Source organism: Papio anubis, chromosome 7, assembly GCF_008728515.1.
Source record: "Papio anubis isolate 15944 chromosome 7, Panubis1.0, whole genome shotgun sequence".
In the NCBI taxonomy this organism is placed as follows: domain Eukaryota; kingdom Metazoa; phylum Chordata; class Mammalia; order Primates; family Cercopithecidae; genus Papio; species Papio anubis.
Genome location: NC_044982.1, coordinates 71,734,454 through 71,755,152, shown reverse-complemented (window position 1 = coordinate 71,755,152; position 20,699 = coordinate 71,734,454). Strand labels below are relative to the sequence as shown.

The window sequence follows — 20,699 nt, the reverse complement described above, 5'->3', positions numbered from 1 at the left end:
TCTTCCTCTGTTGCCCAGGCTGGAGTGCAGTGGCACAATCAGGGCTCACTGCAGCCTTGATCTCCCAGGCTCAAGCAACCCTCCCACCTTAGCCTACTGAGTAGCTGGGACTACAGGTGCATGCCACCATGCCCAGCTTGCTTTTTGGGTACTTTTTGTAGTGATGGGGTTTCACCATGTTGCCAAGGCCGATTTTGAACTCCTGGGCTTAAGCAATCCACCTATCTTGGCCTCCCAGAGTGCTGGGATTACAGGTGTGAGCCACTGCACCTGGCCCTACTATATTTTCATTTTCTATTAATTTCTACTCTGATGTATTATTTCCTTCAGACTTAGGGGGATTATTCTTTTTCTCCCACCATCTTCTTAAATAAATGTCTAGCTGAGTTTGTGTTTCTTCTTTTCTAATATGTATTAAAGGTATACATTTTCCCCTAAGTAGAGGGACTGTATTCAACAAGTGTTAATATTCAGTAATCTTTAGTTTGATTCATTTTAAATATTTTTTAGTTTCCATTATAGTTTATCTTTTGACCCAATATTTAGAAGTCTGTTTTAAAACTCTAATCATATTAGGTTTGCTTTAGATTTTAAAATCAATTGCATTGTAATCAGACAATACAGCTTCCATGATAAAGGAAATTTTCCATCTACTTAGAGTAACCATTTAGAAAAAAATACAGAAAAAAGATCCCATCCAAATTACAGGCACAGAATTAACTTAAGGATTTCTTTTGATAGTCATTAAATAAGGTTGGTTAAGGATCCTCAAAAGAAATTTGTATTAACAGCTTTTAAAAGATGTATTCGCTTTGATCTAGCAATTTATGAAATAATTTTAAGGTAGGAGAGAGTTCTACTTTCATCAATATGATACAAATTATGAGCATTATTGATCTTTATATCTCTAGTATATAGGAGGCATCCAATGCATGCTGAATGAGTACATTATAGAATGCAAGTTTCTATTTGGCCCAAATAAAGTAGTAAATGTAAAAATTCAATGCAACTTGCTGACTAACCAAAAGTTAAAGTTATCAGAAACTGTCCTATTAAAGACATAGGAATATTATCTCTTTTTTTCTTAAGTATAGATGATGTGTAAATAATGACCCAATCATAAATGTACTAATAGGACTTCATAACACATTTTACAACTCATCACAGCTATGAGGTGGGCATTTAAAAAAAAAAAAAAAAACACAGCCTGGAATCACGAACGAAAGCAATCAATATATTTCAGAGGAGCTGAATTAATAAAGTGCTTTATCAGTTAAAAACAAACAAACAAGAATGCTCTTAAGGAATTTCAGTATTACCCCTTCTGCCTCTTTTATGTGATCCTGGGTCATCTTCATCTTCCGTGACCATATCTTGATCTAATTCCTTTTGCTCTGTGTCTTTGCTCTCAGTGCTAGTATCAAAATCTTCCCTTTCTTCCTCCCTTAAGGATAAAAACAAGGATGACATTTACTAATGAATATATAATTCCATTTATGAAATATTTATTGCTTGCTTACGAAGTCCCGGGCATAGGCTTAGGAGGTAGTGAACAACATGACACAGTTTATGGTCTTGCAGAGAAAACAGATAATTACACAAATCATTTAAAAAATATGTAATAAGTACTAAAACAAGAGCAGTTCAAGGTATTATGAAAACATTTCAAGGAGAATGAAACTGACTCTTAGGGATCAAAAAGGCTGGCTTGAAGAAGTGACATTTTACAATTTGAGACCAGGGAGATGGGGAGGAGTGTGTGCTACAGAGGAATAACATACACAATGGAACAGAACTCAAGAGAAACAGGAGGAGCTTATAATTTTGAGAAAAGTGTAACGGAGAAAGCAGTAATCCAAGAGGCAGATGAGAGAAAAAGGCAGGGTGAGATTAGGCTAGGCCTTGTAAGGCCTTATCCAAAAAACAATAGGAAAAAACCAGAAGAATTTAGAAAGGGAAATGGTATTAGAAAGTACTGTAGCCACTGTGTGAAAAATTACCTGGGAAAGAAAGTAGATGAGGGGCCAGTAATAATAGTAACAGATCAGTAGTGGTCTAGGTGGCTGGCTAGGCGGTGACGGTGGCTTAGAGTAGGAAGGAGAGAAGATGACAAATAGTGGAAGAGAGAAATTCAGAAATAGTAAACAGGCAGAATGAACACAACACAGCTGTTTAATTCATTATGTTATCCAAATTAAAACTAAAATTATATGAACCTTGAAATAAATTACACCATTATGTTCTAAATCCAAAGTTGGGTTTTGCAAGCTCTAATGTAAGGAGAGCCAGGGATAATGTAAATGAGTGGGGCTGAATGAATATTTAAAAAATATGAAGATGTGAAAGCCATACAATGTTACTTTTCTTATATACTGAGCTTATATACCATAACAATCACCATTTTAAAGTGTATAATTTAGTGGTCTTTAGTGTATTCACAAGGTTACACAATCATTACCACTGTCAATTCCAGAATACTTTCATCATACCAAAAGGAAACGCCATATCCATTAGTAGTCATTTCCCATTTCCTCTTTCTTGCTGCCCCTGGCAACCATACATCTACTCTCTACTGATTTGCTTATTCTGGACATTTCGTGTAAATGGAGTCATATAACATATGGTCTTTTGTCACTAGCTGCTTTGAGACAGAATCTCACTCTGCTGCCCAGGCTGGAGCACAATCTCGGCTCACTGCAACCTCCGCCTCCAGGGCTCAAGCAATTCTCCTGCCTGTACAGGTGTGTGCCACCATGCCTGGCTAATTTTTTGTATTTTTAGTAGAGACAGGGTTTCACCATGTTGGCCAGGTTGGTCTCAAACTCCTGACATCAGGTGATCCGCCCGCCTCAGCCTCCCAAAGTGCTGGGATTACAGGCGTGAGCCAGTGCGCCCGGCTGTAACTAGATTCTTTAGCATACATTTTCAAAGTTCATCCACATTATAGCCTGCATTAGAACTCCATTCCTTTTTATTGTTGAATAATATTCTCCTGTATGGACACACCATGGAAGAGATATACCATTTGTTTATGCATTCATCAACTGGTGGACATTTGGGTTGTTATCACTCTGGCTATTAAGAATAATGCTGCTATGAACACTTGTGTATACATTTTTGGGTGAAGGTATGCTTTTAATTCTCTCAGGAATGTATCTAGGAGTGCAATTGCTGGGTCATACAGTAACAAATGGTTTAATTGTTTGAAGAACTGTCAAACTGTTTTCCAAAGTAACTGGATCATTTACATTCCCACAAGCAATGTATGAGAGTCTTGATTTCTCAACTCCTTATCAAAACTTGTTATTATTTGTCAATTTGATTATAGCCAGCCTACTGGGTGTGAAGTGTTATCTTACTGTGGTTTTGATGTACATTTCCCTGATGATTAATGATGTTGAGCATCTTCTCACGTACTTATTGCATATCTTCTTTGGAGAAATGTCTATTCAAATCCATTGCTCACTTTTTAATTGGGTTGTTTTAAAAAATTGTTTTTTCTTTTTATTATTTCTTCTTTATTTTTTGACATTTAAAAAATTAACTCCCTATTCTGAATCTTTCAATTTTTTATTGATGAGTTGTAAGAATTCTTTTATATTCTGGATACAAATCCCTTATCAGATATACGATTTGCAAATATTTTCTTCTATTGCGAGTTTATGACCTAAGATCTTAAGGCTTATTAATGGGTATTTTTACACACAAGTATTAAAAAGTCAAAGTCAATATACTAATTTTGGAATACTGAGTTTCTTCAGAACTTTCCTTTGTAGATTTCATTAAAAAAGAAAAAAGATGATTTCTGTCAAATTCCTACTTGTTTTCATAGACAGTCCTATCTCAAATATTCTAAAATGCAATAAAATACTTTGGTATCTCTAAATTATTTAAGGTGCAGTCATCCTCTCCCTATATCATCTACCAAAAAACATCCAATCTCAACCCTGTTCTTCTATATGGTGCAGAATAACTATGAAATACAGTATACACCTGTGATACTGGTGGAAGGGAGAGAGAAATATATTATTGGTTAAAAATAGCCTATTGAGTGTTTTTCTGGGAAGTTATCAGGTACCTATAATAAAAGACAACTTTTCTAAAAATCTGAGAGCATTTTTAGAGTTTAACGTGTCTGGTTTTTATTCTTTATGTATGGTAAAGCAGATGAACAGTGTGATTCACACCATACCCAATAGATGTATCTGCCGTTGAATTTCTTTGCTCATCTTCTTTCAGTTTTTCTTGTTTCTCTTTCAGTTTTTGTTCTTGCTCCTTAAGTTTTTCTTCCTTCCTTTTACGAATTCTAAAAGTTAAAATGAAATATGGTAGGCTATCTGATGCACATATACTTTTCACTTTTAGCATCTTGTCTTTAATCAAATCATGGAAAGTACTCCAAACATTATTATAAAACTATAATGTAGTAATCATTCATAAGCTTTTTTTTTCTTTTTTTTTTCTTTTTTTGAGATGGAGTCTCGCTCTGTCGTCCAGGCTGGAGTGCAGTGGCCAGATCTCAGCTCACTGCAAACTCCACCTCCCAGGTTTACGCCATTCTCCTGCCTCAGCCTCCTGAGTAGCTAGGACTACAGGCGCCCGCCACCTCACCCGGCTAGTTTTTTGTATTTTTTTAGTAGAGACGGGGGTTTCACTGTGTTAGCCAGGATGGTCTCGATCTCCTGACCTCGTGATCCGCCCGTCTCGGCCTCCCAAGGTGCTGGGATTACAGGCTTGAGCCACCGCGCCCGGCCTTCTTTTTTTTTCCTTTGAGACAGAGTTTCACTCTGCTGCCCAAGCTGATCCTGCTTCCCAGGATCAAGTGATTCTCGTGCCTCAACCTCCCGAGTAGCTGGAATTACAGGCATGCGCCACCACACCCGGTTAATTTTTGTATTTTTAGTAGAGACGGGGTTTGGCCATGTTGGCCAGGCTAGTCTCGAACTCCTGACCTCCCAAATCCGCCCTCCCAAAGTGCTGGGATTGCAAGCGTGAGCCACCACGCCTGGCCTCATTCACAAGCTCTTAGTAAAGCCATCAAACATCAGTATAATCAATTCCACATTATAGCACCATGTGAAATATGGTTTTAAATGCAAAGAAATAAACAGCTTTCATTAACACAACTATTACAATTATTTCTTACCTGGCAGCTGCTTCTTCCCTCTCTTTTCGATGTTGTTCTGCTTTTAATTCCCGGAACTCCTGCTTTGCCTGTCGTAATATATCAACATAATCTTCAATAAAATCCCTAGTTGAAACTAGGGTCAGTAGCTTTCCACAGAGAGCATGGAGTATCTTCATTTTTTCTCCTGTCAAAAATTGGTAAATACTTCTGTATTATCAATCACAACAAATGAATTGTGTTTGAACTTTTTAAATTTGTGGCTCAATATGAAAATGCCTAATAAAGAATAGGGAGTAGTCTCTCAAACATGTCAATGACATGTCTTCAGAAAAAAGCAACTATGGGCCAGTCGCAGTGGCTTACACCTGTAATCCCAGCACTTTGGGAGGCTGAGGCAGGCAGATCACCTTAGGTCAGGAGTTCGAGACCAGCCTGGCCAACATGGTGAAACCCCATCTCTACTAAAAATACAAAAATAGCTGCATGCGGTGGCATGTGCCTGTAGTTCCAGCTACTTGGGAGGCTGAGGCTGGAGAATCGCTTGAACCTGGGAGGCGGAGGTTGCGGTGAGCCAAGATCGTGCCACTGCACTCCAGCCTGGGTGACTGAGACTCTGTCTCAAAAAACAAACAAATAAACAAAAAAGGCAACTTTGAATCCAGTTTAACAGCTATTGATATATGAGGCATTTCAAATGTCTATCTTGTATACTAGTAGTTAAATAAACATGAGAAATTTTGTAATTACAAAGAATTGTTTTTCAAGTTTTATTTTACTTATTTGAGACGGAGTCTTGCTCTGTCGCCCAGGCTGGAGTACGGTGGCACCATCTGGGCTCACAGCAACCTCTGCCTCCTGGGTTCAAGCGATTCTCCTGCCTCTGCCTCCGAGTAGCTGGGACTACAGGCACACAGCACCACGCCTAGCTAATTTTTGTGTTTTTAGTAAAGATGGTGTTTCACCATGTTGGCTGGGCTGGTCTCGAACTCCTGACCTCAGGTGATCTGCCCACCTTGGCCTCCCAAGGTGCTGGGATTACAGGAATGAGCCACTGTGCCCGGCCCTCAAGTTTTAATTTTTTGGCTGAGTAACTGAACGTCAATCAATACTAAACTGTAATCACATGAATTAAAAAAAAAGACCATGGTAAATTACTATTTCTAAAAGACTGCACAAAAAAACCACCATAAATTATAAAGACTGCAAATGTTAGGAAGTAAGGTATTCTACTTTATTGTATGTTCTCTAAAGTATACTAAATTAAACTCTTTACTTGTACATGCAATTCTTTAAAAAAAGGAAGTGAAAAATAGCTTCATCTTAACCTTATATACTGTTTCTCATACCTCAAACACTTATTCAAGTGAATGGCAGGATTTAGCAGCCATTTAAACTTCTGATACACTAATGAATACAAGAGAAAGCTAATTTTCTAGCTAATTCTCACCCTTTTAAACTCAGTAGATGTAGCAGACTAATCATACATTTAAAAATATTAGAAAATCCAAATAAAAAAGACAATCATAAATAAAGTTAGTATGAATAACAACAATAGTCTGCTTTATCTTTTTCTCTTTTAATACTGATTTATCATAAAATTTCTCATCAGCTCTTTAGTTTTCTGAGAATAAGAGGGTAGGAAGTGGGCAGGTACAAATTCCAACTTGCAAAGCTTACCTGGTGTCAAATCATACACTGAGGTGCTTGACAGTTTCTTCACTAGACTGGGATTGCTCAAACGAAGCTCCATACAAGCATCATCTGTAGCATCAAATCCTCCTCGTTTTTGATATCTATACTTTGCATTTGCCGATGTTACATCAGCACCTGAAGCTAAGATGTGCAGTCTGAGGATTTCTGAAAGAGTGCAGCTATCAAGATCCAAACTTTTCAAACTGCAGCCTATAGTTGTTAAAAATGAAATAGTCATTTAGAATATAAACAATAAATACTCAGCAATGTAAATGTACCTTTATAAAATTAAAAATAAAAAGCCAAACAAACAAAAAAACAAAACCCACACATACCCTGGTGTAACTGTGGCCATGCAGCTGCCAAAGATGCAACTGCAGACAGTGCAGATTTTGTGGGGTCTGCATCTTCATCCAAAGCCTCTGTTAAATCTTTAAGGAGATAAATACTTTATTCTAGTGCAAATCAAAGCTTGAATATTTGGGAATAATGCCCGTTTTAAATGATGAAAAAAACAGCAAACACCTTAACATTCAGAACCTCAAAAGAACAAACACTAGGTACAAGCATTATTCACATTCTGCTTCATCACCACCTACAGCTATAAATCCTAAACCATGCACTACACAGACATTTTCATAACTTAACAGAAAAGACAATTTCCAAATTACCAATGAGACGCACATAAACATTCCCCCCAAAAGATAAAATGCACTTTAGAATTAAAAACAAATCTTCTCACTCAATATAACCTTAGAAAAGTCTACCTTGAAAATTGGAATCCATTTAAAGATACCCTAATCTTTTATGTTTTTTTTTTTTTTTTTTTTTTTGAGACGTAGTCTTCCTCTGTCACCCAGGCTGGAGTTCAGTGGCACGATCTCGACTCACTGCAACCTCCACCTCCCGGGTTCAAGCAATTCTCCTTTCTCAGTCTCCCGAGCAGCTGGGACTACAGGCACCTGCCACCATGCCCGGCTAATTTTTATATTTTTAGTAGAGACGAGGTTTCACCTTGTTGGTCAAGCTGGTCTTGAACTCCTGACCTCAGGTGATTTACCCACCTTGGCCTCCCAAAGTGCTGGGATTACAAGCGTGAGCCACGGTGCCCAGCCCTTTTATGAATATTTTAAGATTAAGTCATAACAAAGTATAGGTTATAGTCATCACAAAATCATCACAGAAAATGAGCTAAAAGAAGTAAAAGATGGCACTACTGTAATTTAACTATTGAAATATCTTCATTAAAATTTCACATTTTTATTTTGCAAAATTTTACAGACCAAGTGCGGTGGCTGATGCCTGTAATCTCAGCACTTTGGGAGGCTGAGGTGGGCGGATCACAAGGTCAAGAGATCCAGACCATCCTGGCCAACATGGTGAAACCCTGTCTCTACCAAAAATACAAAAATTAGCTGGGCGTGGTGGTGCGTGCCTGTACTCCCAGCTACTCGGGAGGCTGAGGCAGGAGAGTCATTCGAACCTGGGAGGCAGAAGGTCCAGTGAGCCAAGATCGTGCCACTGCACTGCAGTCTGGTGACAGAGCGAGCTTCTCTCAAAAAAAAAAAAAAAAAAAAAGAAAAGAAAAATTTCCAATCCAAAAACCAACAGGGGCAGGGTGCAGTGGCTCATGCCTGTAATCCCAGCACTTTGGGAAGCTGAGGCAGGCGGATCACCTGAGGTGAGGAGTTTGAGACCAACGTGGCCAACATGGTGAAACCCCGTCTCTTCTAAAATACAAAAATTAGCTGGGTGTGGTGGCACATGTCTGTAACCCCAGCTACTTGGGAGGCTGAGGCATGAGAATTGCTTGGACCTGGGAGGCATAGGTTGCAGTGAGCCGAGATGGTGCCACTGCACTCCAGCCTGGGTGACAGAGTTAGACTCCGTCTCAAAAACAAAACAGAACAAAACAAAACAACAGGAAGATTTCCCTGAATTTTCTAAATAAATTGCTTTAGCTTTAAAATGGTGCTTAGCTTACAAATAGAACTAAACAACAAATCTACTGGTATAAATGTATGTAAAGCATTGGTATATCCAGTTATTCCTAATTATAATACATAGATTGATCAGTGTCAAGCTATGAAAAACCCTTCTGTTATATCATAGTACAATGTACACAGATTCAGACTAAGAGTCAGATAATGTATATTCTAGTATCAGCTATGCTAGTGCCTCGTAATGTGCCCTTGAGACAAGTCACTTAATCTGGGGTTCATTTTTATTTTTTTTGAAGATGGAGTCTCACTCTGTCACCAGGCTGGAGTGCAGTGGCGTGATCTTGGCTCGCCGCAACCTCTGCCTCCCAGGTTTAAGCAATTCTCTGGTAATTTTTGTATTTTTAGTAGAGACAGGGTTTCACCATCTTGGCCAGGCTGGTCTTGAACTCCTGACCTTGTCAATCCACCGTGCTCAGCCTCATTTTTCTTTTTCTTTTTGAGACAGGATTTGAATCTGTCGCCCAGGCTGGAGTGCAGTGCTGCGATCTCACCTCACTACAACCTCTGCCTTCTGGGCTCAAGCCATCCTCCCACCTCGGCCTCCCCAGTAGCTGGGACTACAGGTGCATGCCACCATGCCCACCTAGTTTTTATATTTTTTGCAGAGGCGGGGTTTTGCCACATTGCCCAGGCTGGTCTCACATTACTGAGCTCAACTAATCCGCCTGCCCTGGCTTTCCAAAGTGCTGGGATTACAGGTATGAGCCACCATGCCTGGCCCATCTTTCTTAAAGGAATGAGTCTGGATCAGCCATTTTCAAATTCTTCCAAAAAAAAAAAAATTTTTTTTTTTTCTTGAAAACTCAATATAAAAGATGCTCTTGTTAAAGTGAGATATGGAGATGAGAATTCTGCCTTTTCATCTTTCCAACTCTCCTGCAGTGGCACTGATGAATTGCCTTGGATTAGAGTTTGAAAATCACTAGGCTAATCTTCCGTGGTTCTTTAGCCTTCTACTATATGACTCTCCTACCAAAGTCCAAAGCCTGACAAAATTAACCTTAGAAAACAGTCCCTTACTAAAGGAAAAAGGCAGCTCTGGGATCGTATCTAATTACAATCATTGACAATTTCATGGCATTTCAAGCATACATAGGGCCACACAGGAGAAGCTATCTATAAAATTTGCATATATGCCAAAAGTCATTCCTACCAGACCTAATCTAGCCCAAACGACAGAAATCATATTCTTCTGTAGCAGAAAAATACTATATCTAAAATTTCCTCAAGGTTCATTTTACATATAAAGCCAAACAAATTTAATTAATGAGCACTCCAAAATTAACAACAGTCCTAGATACAAACTGTAAAAGTGTGTTGGCTCTCATCCTGCAGCAATCACCACATTCAACCTATACCATCTATAGAAAGTTATAATTTCCTAAGACAAAGGCTATAAAAAGGCCTTTAGGAAATGAAAAACCAATGAAATGCATTTTTAATTGTGTTAAATAAAGTAATATGCTAAAATATATTCTTTAACTCTTTATCTATCATATGGCATTCTTAAGAAACTGTAAATATCATTCTAGGATCTGCTTAGTGATAGTCACTTGGGTACATCACACCACGAGAATATAGCCAATTATATCCAGTATTTTATGACTAACTGCAACAGATATATTTATTGTCATCATAATCTAGAATTAGGTGCATACAATTCTAACACTAGACAATGATCCAACAAATACACAAAACTATTCTATATAAAGAGGATGCTCTTGTTCCCATACTTTGAAGGGCTTTTTAGTTCATAAGACTAAAGAGAGGAACTGATGTATTAAATATAAGATTTTTTAAATTGGTAGTCAAAATCTCTCAGGTTTGATATAAAAACAGGGAGACCAAGGGCCAAAGAAATTAGATCTTCTCAAAGACAGATAATTTTACAGGCAATGCCAGAGGAAACACATATTCAAAATTTCAACTTCTTTACCATATTATGAAGCAACATAGCACAGTTGTAATGAGTCTCTAGATCAGACTGCTTGAGCTTGTATCCCATCAATTCCTTATTAGCCATGTTTCTTCAAACTAAGCCTCAGTTTCTTTATATGTAAAATGCAGAAAATAGTATCTACCTCAAAAGAGTAGTATGAGAATTAAGTGAAACAATGTGTAGTCTCTTACATCACTTATTTTACATCACGTAAAATGTGGTCAATCATAAATAATAGGGAAGTGAGAAAACAGTGAAAAATGCCAGATTTATTTTTTTTTCCCTCCCTAACATTTAAATATATATACATATATATATATATATATGTGTGTATATATATATATTTTTTCCTTTGAAACAGGGTCTCACTCTGTCCCAGGATGGCGTGCAGTGGCATGATCACAGGTCACTGCAGCCTCAAACTCCCAGGATCAAACAATCCTCCCACCTCAGCCTCCCAAGTAGCTGGGGCTATAGGCATGCACCACTACACCTGGCTAATTTTAATTAAATTTATTTATTTGAGACAGAGTCTCTCTCTATTGCCTAGGCTGGTGTCGCGATCTCGGATCACTGCAACCTCTGCCTCCTGGGTTCAAGGGATTATTGTGCCTCAGCCTATATGGGATTACAGGCATGCGCCACCATGCCTGGCTAATTTTTGCATTTTTAGTAGAGATGGGGTTTCACCATCCATGTTGGTCAGGCTGGTCTTGAACTTCTGACTTTAAGTGATCCGCCCACCTCAGCTTCCCAAAATGCTGGGATTACAGGCATGAGCCACTGCGCCTAGCCTTGTTTTATTTTTTGTAGAGACAAGGGTCTCACTATGTCACCCAGGCTAAATATTTTCAAAGACAGCATTAAAACTTTTATTTAGTGGCCAATATTATTTAGAGAGATACACCTTATATTTATACACAGTCCTATATAGGCAATAGTTATTTTAAAAACTCACAGATCAATCATGAAAGTGTAATGGCAGCTGGGCACAGTGGCTCAAGCCTGTAATCCCAGCACTTTGGGAGGCCAAGGCAGGTGGATCACCTGAGGTCGGGAGTTCAAGACCAGCCTGACCAACATGGAGAAATCCTGTCTCTACTAAAAATACAATATTAGCCGGGTGTGGTGGTGCATACCTGTAATCCCAGCTACTCAGGAGGCTGAGACGGGAGAATCGCTTGAACCCGGGAGGCGGAGGTTACAGTGAGCCAAGATTGCGCCATTGCACTCCAGCCTGGGCATCAAGAGCAAAACTCCGTCTCAAAAAAGAAAAGAGAAGAGAAGAGAGTGTAATGGCAATTCAAACACCAACCATTGCTTATATATATTTTTCCTTTATAATACTAATTTTCCCATACCATTTCCTTTTTACCACACTTTTATTTTCCACCATGACTTCCAAAACTACACAATTCAAATCTGGAATTAAATACAGTTTTATGTCTTGTATTGTTAGAATTTGATCAATAACTCTATAATGTTGGCCATTAATAAATATAATAGCTAAAAGAATATCATTTAATTGACTAAATTATCTGAGATGACAATAGGGGTCATATATTGCTTAAAATGGTCTTAATAAGGGACCTATGGTGGTTAGCACTCAAGTTAGATATAAATATATTTTTGCTTGAACTCAGGCTGTAAAATCAAAAGGCAACAAACATCAGTGCATACTCATCAATATCCTGTTGCTTCAGAGACCAGGCAAAAAGGAAGATGACCTTGAATTATCTAAGGTCAACAAAACTATCTGACTGGAGGAATGTCCCATCTTTCTGTACCAATATTCTGATATCAAGATGTCTCCTAACAGTTCTTTCTTACTGTGAATTTTTATGTAACACATTCAAGTATTGTTTAATCAAGTTTCTGGTCCTAAATCTCATATATGGTAAAGTTCAGGGTATTATTCAGGAGGCCAAATCAATCTCTTATTAGAAATGCTTAACATTTCCTCTGACTGAGGTGAATCCTAAACAAAATAGTGAACATACTGTTTTAAAAATATGTAAGGGTTTGCCCCAAGAATTATTCCTGCATTAACACGTAGCATACAACTGACTCTAGATATTTAAGCGTACAGAACTTAAAGGGCAAATTACCTAGTTCAAACTATTAAGTAAAATTTTACTTAACTCTGATGTAAAAACTGTCATATCTAAAATGAAATCAGTAGTAGTATTTTCATTTTAAAATATTAATTACAATTAAAGTATTTCCTGGCCAGGCGCAGTGGCTCACGCCTGTAATCCCAGCACTTTGGGAGGCCAAGGCGGGTGGATCACCTGAGGTCAGAAGTTCGAGACCGGCCTGGCCAACACAGTGAAACCCCGTCTCTATTAAAAACAATACAAAAATTAGCTGGGTGCGGTGGTGGGTGTCTGTAATCCCAGCTACTTGGGAGGCTGAGGCAGGAGAATCGCTTGAACCTGGGAGGCAGAGGTTGTGGTGAGCCAAGATCATGCCAATGCACTCCAGCCTGGCAACAGAGTGAAACTCCATCTCAAAAAAAAAAAAAAGTATTTCCTTAGTTAGGGACAAAAAAAACCCCCAAAAAACAAAGAAACAGTGCTACAGTGCTAGTTAGCAGAATCTCTTGGAATTACAGATACTGGTCAATGAAATCTATAATGCTCCTAAATCATAGGGAAAGTCTAAAGGAATAAAAGCAAGATAGATCGAGGGAAAATATCTTTAAGGTTGTCAGACACAGGTTATATCAAAACAAAATTTTTATAACATAATCCATATGTTGTTAGCATATGATTCAATATCAGGTAACCTGAACAACTATATTTTATAAGCATAAAAGCCAATTTAATTTAAAATTAGCCTTCAAAAATTAGTTTCACTACAAAACTACTATGGTTCAATCAGCAATAATGTTGAACTCTGACCTTTGGTGTCAGCATCAGTTAATTGCTCTTTGGCTACTTCCTCTTCTTCTTCAGCTATTGCCTGGAAGATTGCAGTCAGGAAGAAAAAAAGCAATTCACACAGTGGGCCTTCACTGTCATTTCCTACAAGAGCTTCCTCTAATACTTCTGTGAATAAAATGTTTAAAATGAATTTAAAGTTCTGTTCATGTACTGAAAAAACAACTCCACTGGAATAAACATGTAATCAACAATAGTATGTGCACCTATTTTCTTAAGCATCAATTTATGAAAGTATAACCAAGTATTATCCAAGCCAAAATAAGAAACAATTTATAATGATTACAATAAAATACAATAAAATCATAAGCCAAAGTCACCTCATTCAAGTAGGTCAAAATAGCCTCAATAGATCAACATATTTCATTTAAATTTAAGGCACGAATTAAGGCACATTTTAAAAATTATAGTTTTATTCTAATCTGAACAATGCAAATATTTGTTATTGTGCCACTGTTCTTGAGGGCTATATATGTGCAAATAGTGAATAGGAGAGGTCATTATCCGCATTAGGTTTTAATCCTAATATTGTGTCTAAGTCATAAATAAATGTTTCTTATCTAATTCATCTCACCTAAACCAGCACTGTTTAGACCTCCTTGATCTATAAGGCACAGTGATTCTTGCCTCATCCGGCTCATAAGGAGAAATAAAAGAATTTGAAAGCCCCCCTAAAGAATACACTTTTATTAAAATAAGAGTGGCATTATAGGCTGGGCACAATGGCTCACGCCTATAATGAGCCGAGGCTGAGGCAGGCGGATCACGAGGTCAGGAGATTGAGACCATCCTGGCTAACACAGTGAAACCTCATCTCTACTAAAAATACAAAAAAATTGGGCCGGGCGCAGTGGCTCACGCCTGTAATCCCAGCGCTTTGGGAGGCCAAGGTGGGCAGATCACAAGGTCAGGAGTTCAAGACTAGCCTGGCCAAAATGGTGAAACCCTTTGGCCTCTACTAAAAATACAAAAATTAGCTGGGCATGGTGGCGGGTGCCTGTAATTCCACCTACTCGGGAGGCTGAGGCAGAGAATTGCTTGAACCTAGGAGGTGAAGGTTGCAGTGAGCCAAGATTACGCACTACACTCCAACCTGGGTGATAGAGCGAGACTCTGTCTCAAAAAATAAATAAATAAATAAATAAATAAATACAAAAGAAAAAGAAAAAAATTAGCCAGGCCCGGTGGCAGGCGCCTGTAGTCCCAGCTACTTGGGAGGCTGAGGCAGAAGAATCGCTTGAACCCTGGAGGTGGAGCTTGCAGTGAGCTGAGATCTCACCACTGCACTCTAGCCTAGGCGACAGAGCAAGACTCTGTCTCAAGAAAAAAAAAAAAGAGTGGCATTATAATTCTCTATTTCAAAGTCTCTACACAGATTTTAGGAAAATTATTTTTCCATGTGACAGCCAAAAATTCAAAATCTGATCCAAATCTCTCCTTATACTAAACGCATTATAAATGTTTATACAAAGTAAAAGTATATAAGTACACAGGCCAAAGAGAATTACAAATTAAAGGTAGGCAATAGCCTGTCTGCAAACACCCATATACCACTCCCTGCTCAAGAAGTGGAGTCTATTCCACCATCCTGTTGAATCCCAAGGTGGCCTCTCACTGCTCTGACCAATGGAATGTGGCAGAAGTAAGGCTGTGCCAATTCCAGGCCTAGGCTTTAAGAGGGCTAGCAGTTTCTGCTTCCTGCTTCTTAGAGTCCCCAGGTGCCACATAATAAGTATGAGATACTCTGATGAGATGAAAGGCCACATGAAGAGGACCAAGGCACCAGAACCTGTGTGAGAAGAAGCCATTTTGAACATCTAGCTAGACCAGAGAGATCCCAACTCCAGTGCCCCCACAGAACTTTACGAGATGGCTTGTGATTTTAAAGGCACTAAGTTTAGGATGAACTATAATGTAGCAATAGATAACTAGAGCACTTGCCTAGGGTTACTCCATCAGGAAACTCATCTTGAAGATCAAAAAGTTCCCCAAATGCATTAAGGAACTCCAAAACCATCAGAGCATCACCAAAGATTTCAGGAGGTAGTCTAGTTTTCACTGGTGTTGGTTCTGGAAGTTCCTGAAAGATTAAACAATTTATATAACTATGTAAACCAAGAAAAGGAAAACTTAAAAGGTAGAGATGACATACTTTTTACCTAACTATTAAGCATTACTCTTTGTAAGCTACTGGTTCTCAACCCTGGCTGTTTATCACAATCACCTTTGAAACTTCTAAAATTATAGATGTCCTGAACTTGTTCCAACTTTACTAAATCACAGTTCCTGAGAAGGGACTGGGATAAAGGAACATTTTCCTTCCTTTTACTAAGAACATAACTTTAGGCTGAGTGTATTTCTGACTATATTTCCTGGTAAGAGTCTCTTAACCCACATTTTGAAGTCAAATCAGCTGTGAAATACTACCTTCAATGTACTATCTCCTTATGATTTGGAACATAATTAATCTACCATCCACTGATTTAGAAATTGTTCTTTATAAGCCAAGTTGAATGAGTTTGATTTGGACACTTTGGCCATTTCTGGAAACAGGCAGAATCCTTACCTAGCAATCAAGCTAAATGCATGCCTGGCTACAGTGGTTTTTGGATTAAGGATTACACAAACTGACCTATTATTTCTACAGAATAAGATCCATTATCAAAGCTGATTATGAAACACTAACAATACTACCTTGGAATTCTAAGTGTGAACATTTGCTTAACTAGCTATTTTCTCTCGGTTAAATATAAAGAAAAGAGGCTGCTATTAAATAAAAGAATGATTTCATCAGCAAAGCCACATAAGGCATGTAAAACCTATGTGTGCCAAACATCACATAACATGTTTATACCTTAAGGTCATCACATTCCATATCTTCTCTAGGTTTACTCCACTGTTTTAAGTATTCCACATATTTTCGCTTTTCTTCACGTAACTTCTCTCTTTCCTAAAAATTTTTAAAAGTTAGTAACAATTCAAGTAAGAAATTTACATGGCAACATTGGCATGTCCTGAGAACTTGTTAGAAATGCAAATAGTTGGACCTTACCCCACACCTACTGAAGCAGTAACTCTGAGGTTAGAACTTAGCAATTGGTGTTCTAGCAAGCCCTCCTGGTGGTTTTTAATACATGCTAAAGTTTTAGAACCACTGATCAAAATAATACCTATCAAAATAATGCTATAAAGACTGAAAATGGGCCGAGTGCAGTGGCTCACACATGTAATTCCAGCACTTTGGGAGTCAGAGTCAGGTGGATCACTTGAGGTCAGAAGTTTGAGACCAGCCTGGCCAAAATGGCGAAACTCCATCTCTACTAAAAATACAAATATATATATATATTTTTATATGATACAAATATATTTATATAAAAATATATTTTAAAAAATACAAATACATTTATTTTTTTAAATTTTTTAAAAATAAGTCTATAATATAGACTTATTTTATATATGTATATAAAAATAAGCTGGGCATGGTAGCACGTGCCTGTCATTCCAGCTACTCGGGAGGCTGAGGCAGAAGAAGCACTTGTACCTGGGAGGAGAGGGTTGCAGTGAGCTGAGATCACACCACTGCACTCCAGCCTGGGCAGCTCTTGAATAAATATTAATTTAATCTGACTTGATCTATAGCTTTCCCTCTACTTCCTATCAATAAGATCCTAGCAAAATAAATTATTAGACTGCCTAAAATGAAACTTCCCCTTATATTTGTAATACATTTGTTATTTTCAAGAGTCATTTGAATCTGATAACAGCCTAGAGACACAAAGAGGGAACAATAATTAAAAGCAACAATATTAGAATAGATGGACTTCTTTCTTGTAATTTAGGCTATTTCTCTTACTCACTTGGTCTTTTGAAACTCTTACTTTTTGATTCTGGTGTTTGAAATTGCAAGATAAATATTAACTGCTAAATGTCTCTAATAAAGCAGTGTAAATAAAATATTTTACTATTTTTTCCAGTAAGTATATTTAATATGTTATTATATTATTCTCTTCTTTGAAATTTAGGAACAACAGAGGTAAACAGATGTACACATCAAATTTTCAACGTAAAATGGCCTAGATAGTTACGGAACTTGCTGTAACTTGAATAGTCTGCTTAAATAAATTATCCACCCCCAACCTCAGAAATAATTCTTATAGGATCAAATAAGGTTAGCATTCTAATTCATTGTTGTGAACAGTGTAAATAAGCACATGCTTGGGAAATATTTAGTGATGTATATGTATAGAAAGTTTTGAAAATATTCTTACCCTTTGATTTATTCTACTTCTACAAATTTATCCTGGGACATAGTCCAAAAAAAAGAAGACTTTATTCAGAAATTTGAACATAGCAGTATTATTTAAAGCACTTGGACTATTTAATGAGTTATGCAGTCATTAAAAATTCCACTTAAGATTATTTAATAACATGAAAGAATGTTTATGATCATGTTAGATTAAAAAAAGCATATAAAACTTTAAATGGTGAGTGATCTGTTTTTTTAAGGCACAGGATAAAGACTAGAAATAAACAAATCAAAGTGTTAATTCTATCTCTGGCCAGGTGCGGTGGCTCATGCCTGTAATCCTAGCACTTTGGGAGGTTGAGGTGGGCAGATCACTTGAGGTCAGGAGTTTCAGACCAGCCCGGCCAACATGGTGAAACCCCATCCCTAGTAAAAATACAAAAATTAGCCAGGCATGGTGGTGGGCACTTCTAATCCCAGCCACTCGGGAAGCTGAGGCAGAAGAACTGCTTGAATCTGGGAGGCAGAGGTTGCAGTGAGCCCAGATCAAACCACTGAACTTCAGCCTGAGCAAGAGAGTAACACTCAGTCTCAAAAAAAAAAAAAAAGTGTTAATTCTATCTCTAAATGTTACCATCAGATTTCTGGTGATTTTTCTGTTCTCTATGTTTTCTGGCGTAAACTTATATTAGATCTTCTACACCAACTCAATGGTCTATTTGACAAACATTTGGTTTCCATTCCAAGATGGCCGAATAGGAACAGCTCCGGTCTGCAGCTCCCAGTGTGATCGACGCAGAAGATGGTGATTTCTGCATTTCCAACTGAGTTACCTGGTTCATCTCATTGGGACTGGTTGGACAGTGGGTGCAGACCATGGAGGGCAAGCTGAAGCAGGGTGGGGCATCGCCTCACCCGGGAAGCGCAAGGGGTCAGGGGATTTCCCTTTCCTAGCCAAGGCACGCCGTGACAGACTGCACCTGGAAAACTGGGACACTCCTGCCCAAATACTGCGCTTTTCCAACGGTCTTAGCAAACAGCACACCAGGAGATTATATCCTGTGCCTGGCTCAGCGGGTCCCACACCCACAGAGCCTTGCTCACTGCTAGCGCAGCAGTCTGAGATTGACTTGCAAGGCAGTAGCCTGGCTAAGGGGAGGGGTGTCCCCCATTGCTGAGGCTTGAGTAGGTAAACAAAGCGGCTGGGGAAGCTCAAACTGGGCAGAGTCCACTGCAGCTCTGCAAAGCCTGCTGCCTCTGGGGGCAGGGCATAGCTGAACAAAAGGCAGGAGAAACTGCTACAGACTTAAACGTCCCTGCCTGGCAGCTCTGAAGAGAGCAGTGTTTCTCCCAGCACGGTTTTTGAGCTCTGAGAACAGACAGACTGTCTCCTCAAGTGGGTCCCTGACCCCTGTGTAGCCTAAATGACACCTCATACAGGTAGGTGCCCCTCTGGGATGAAGCTTCCAGAGGAAGGATCAAGCAGCAATATTTGCTGTTCTGCAGGCTCCGCTGGTGATACCCAGGCAAGCAGGGTCTGGGGTGGACCTCTAGCAAACTCCAACAGACCTGCAGCTGAGGGACCTCATTCTCAGAAGGAAAACTAACGAACAGAAAGGAATAGCATCAACATCAACAAAAAGGACATCCACACCAAAACCCCACCTGTAGGTCACCAGCATCAAAGACCAAAGGTAGATAAAGACCACAAAAATAGGGAGAAACCAGAGCAGAAAAGCTGAAAATTCTAGAAACCGGAGTGCCTCCTCTTCTCCAAAGGATCACAGCTCCTTGCCAGCAACAAAACAAAGAGGGATGGAGAATGACTTTGACGAGCTGACAGAAATAGGCTTCGAAAAGTCAGTAATAACAAACTTCTCCAAGCTAAAGGAGGATGTTCAAAGCCATCACCAAGGAAGCTTAAAAACCTTGAAAAAAGACTAGACGAATGGCTAACTAGAATAAACAGTGTAGAGAAGACCTTAAATGACCAGATGGAGCTGAAAACCATGGCACGAGAACTATGTGACACATACACAAGCTTCAATAGACAATTCAATCAAGTGGAAGAAAGGGTATCAGTGATTGAAGATCAAATTAATGAAATAAAGCAAGAGGAGAAGTTTAGAGAAAAAAGAGTAAAAAGAAATAAACAAAGTCTCCAAGAAATATGGGACTATGTGAAAAGACCAAATCTATGTCTGATTGGTGTACCTGAAAGTGATGGGGAGAATGGAACCAAGTTGGAAAACACTCTTCAGGATATTATCCAGGAGAACTTCCCCAGCCTAGCAAGGCAGGCCAACATTCAAATGCAGGAAATACAGAGAACACCACAAAGACACTCCTCGAGAAGAGCAACCCCAAGACACATAAATGTCAGATTCGCCAAGGCTGAAATGAAGGAAAAAATATTAAGGGCAGCCAGAGAGAAAGGTCGGGTTACCCACAAAGGGAAGCCCATAAGACTAACAGCGGATCTCTCAGCAGAAATGCTACAAGCCAGAAGAGAGTGGGGGCCAATATTCAACATTCTTAAAGAAAAGAATTTCAACCCAGAATCTCATATCCAGCCAAACTAAGCTTCATAAGTGAAGGAGAAATAAAATCTTTTCCAGACAAGCAAATGCTGAGAGATTTTGTCACCACCAGGCCCACCTTACAAAAGCTCCTGAAGGAAGCACTAAACATGGAAAGGAACAACTGGTACCAGCCACTGCAAAAACATGCCAAATTGTAAAGACTATTG

The 20,699-nt window shown here is 38.7% G+C and overlaps 1 protein-coding gene across 10 annotated transcripts in view; it reads right to left on the bottom strand.

The window, feature by feature from the left end:
• The window catches only part of BAZ1A (bromodomain adjacent to zinc finger domain 1A), a 228,291-nt gene that overhangs the window by 26,299 nt on the left and 181,293 nt on the right, over positions 1-20,699 (bottom strand). For 9 of the 10 annotated variants that reach the window (XM_031669145.1, XM_031669148.1, XM_031669146.1 and 6 more), the window contains 8 exons: positions 16,559-16,654; positions 15,646-15,784; positions 13,666-13,812; positions 7,156-7,251; positions 6,806-7,030; positions 5,147-5,312; positions 4,193-4,306; positions 1,320-1,444 (listed from right to left, as the gene is read on the bottom strand). In XM_031669145.1, coding sequence (XP_031525005.1) covers positions 1,320-1,444; positions 4,193-4,306; positions 5,147-5,312; positions 6,806-7,030; positions 7,156-7,251; positions 13,666-13,812; positions 15,646-15,784; positions 16,559-16,654 — 1,108 coding nt within the window. The remainder of the gene's footprint in view (positions 1-1,319; positions 1,445-4,192; positions 4,307-5,146; positions 5,313-6,805; positions 7,031-7,155; positions 7,252-13,665; positions 13,813-15,645; positions 15,785-16,558; positions 16,655-20,699) is intronic. The other variant, XM_031669150.1, reaches the window with a different exon arrangement.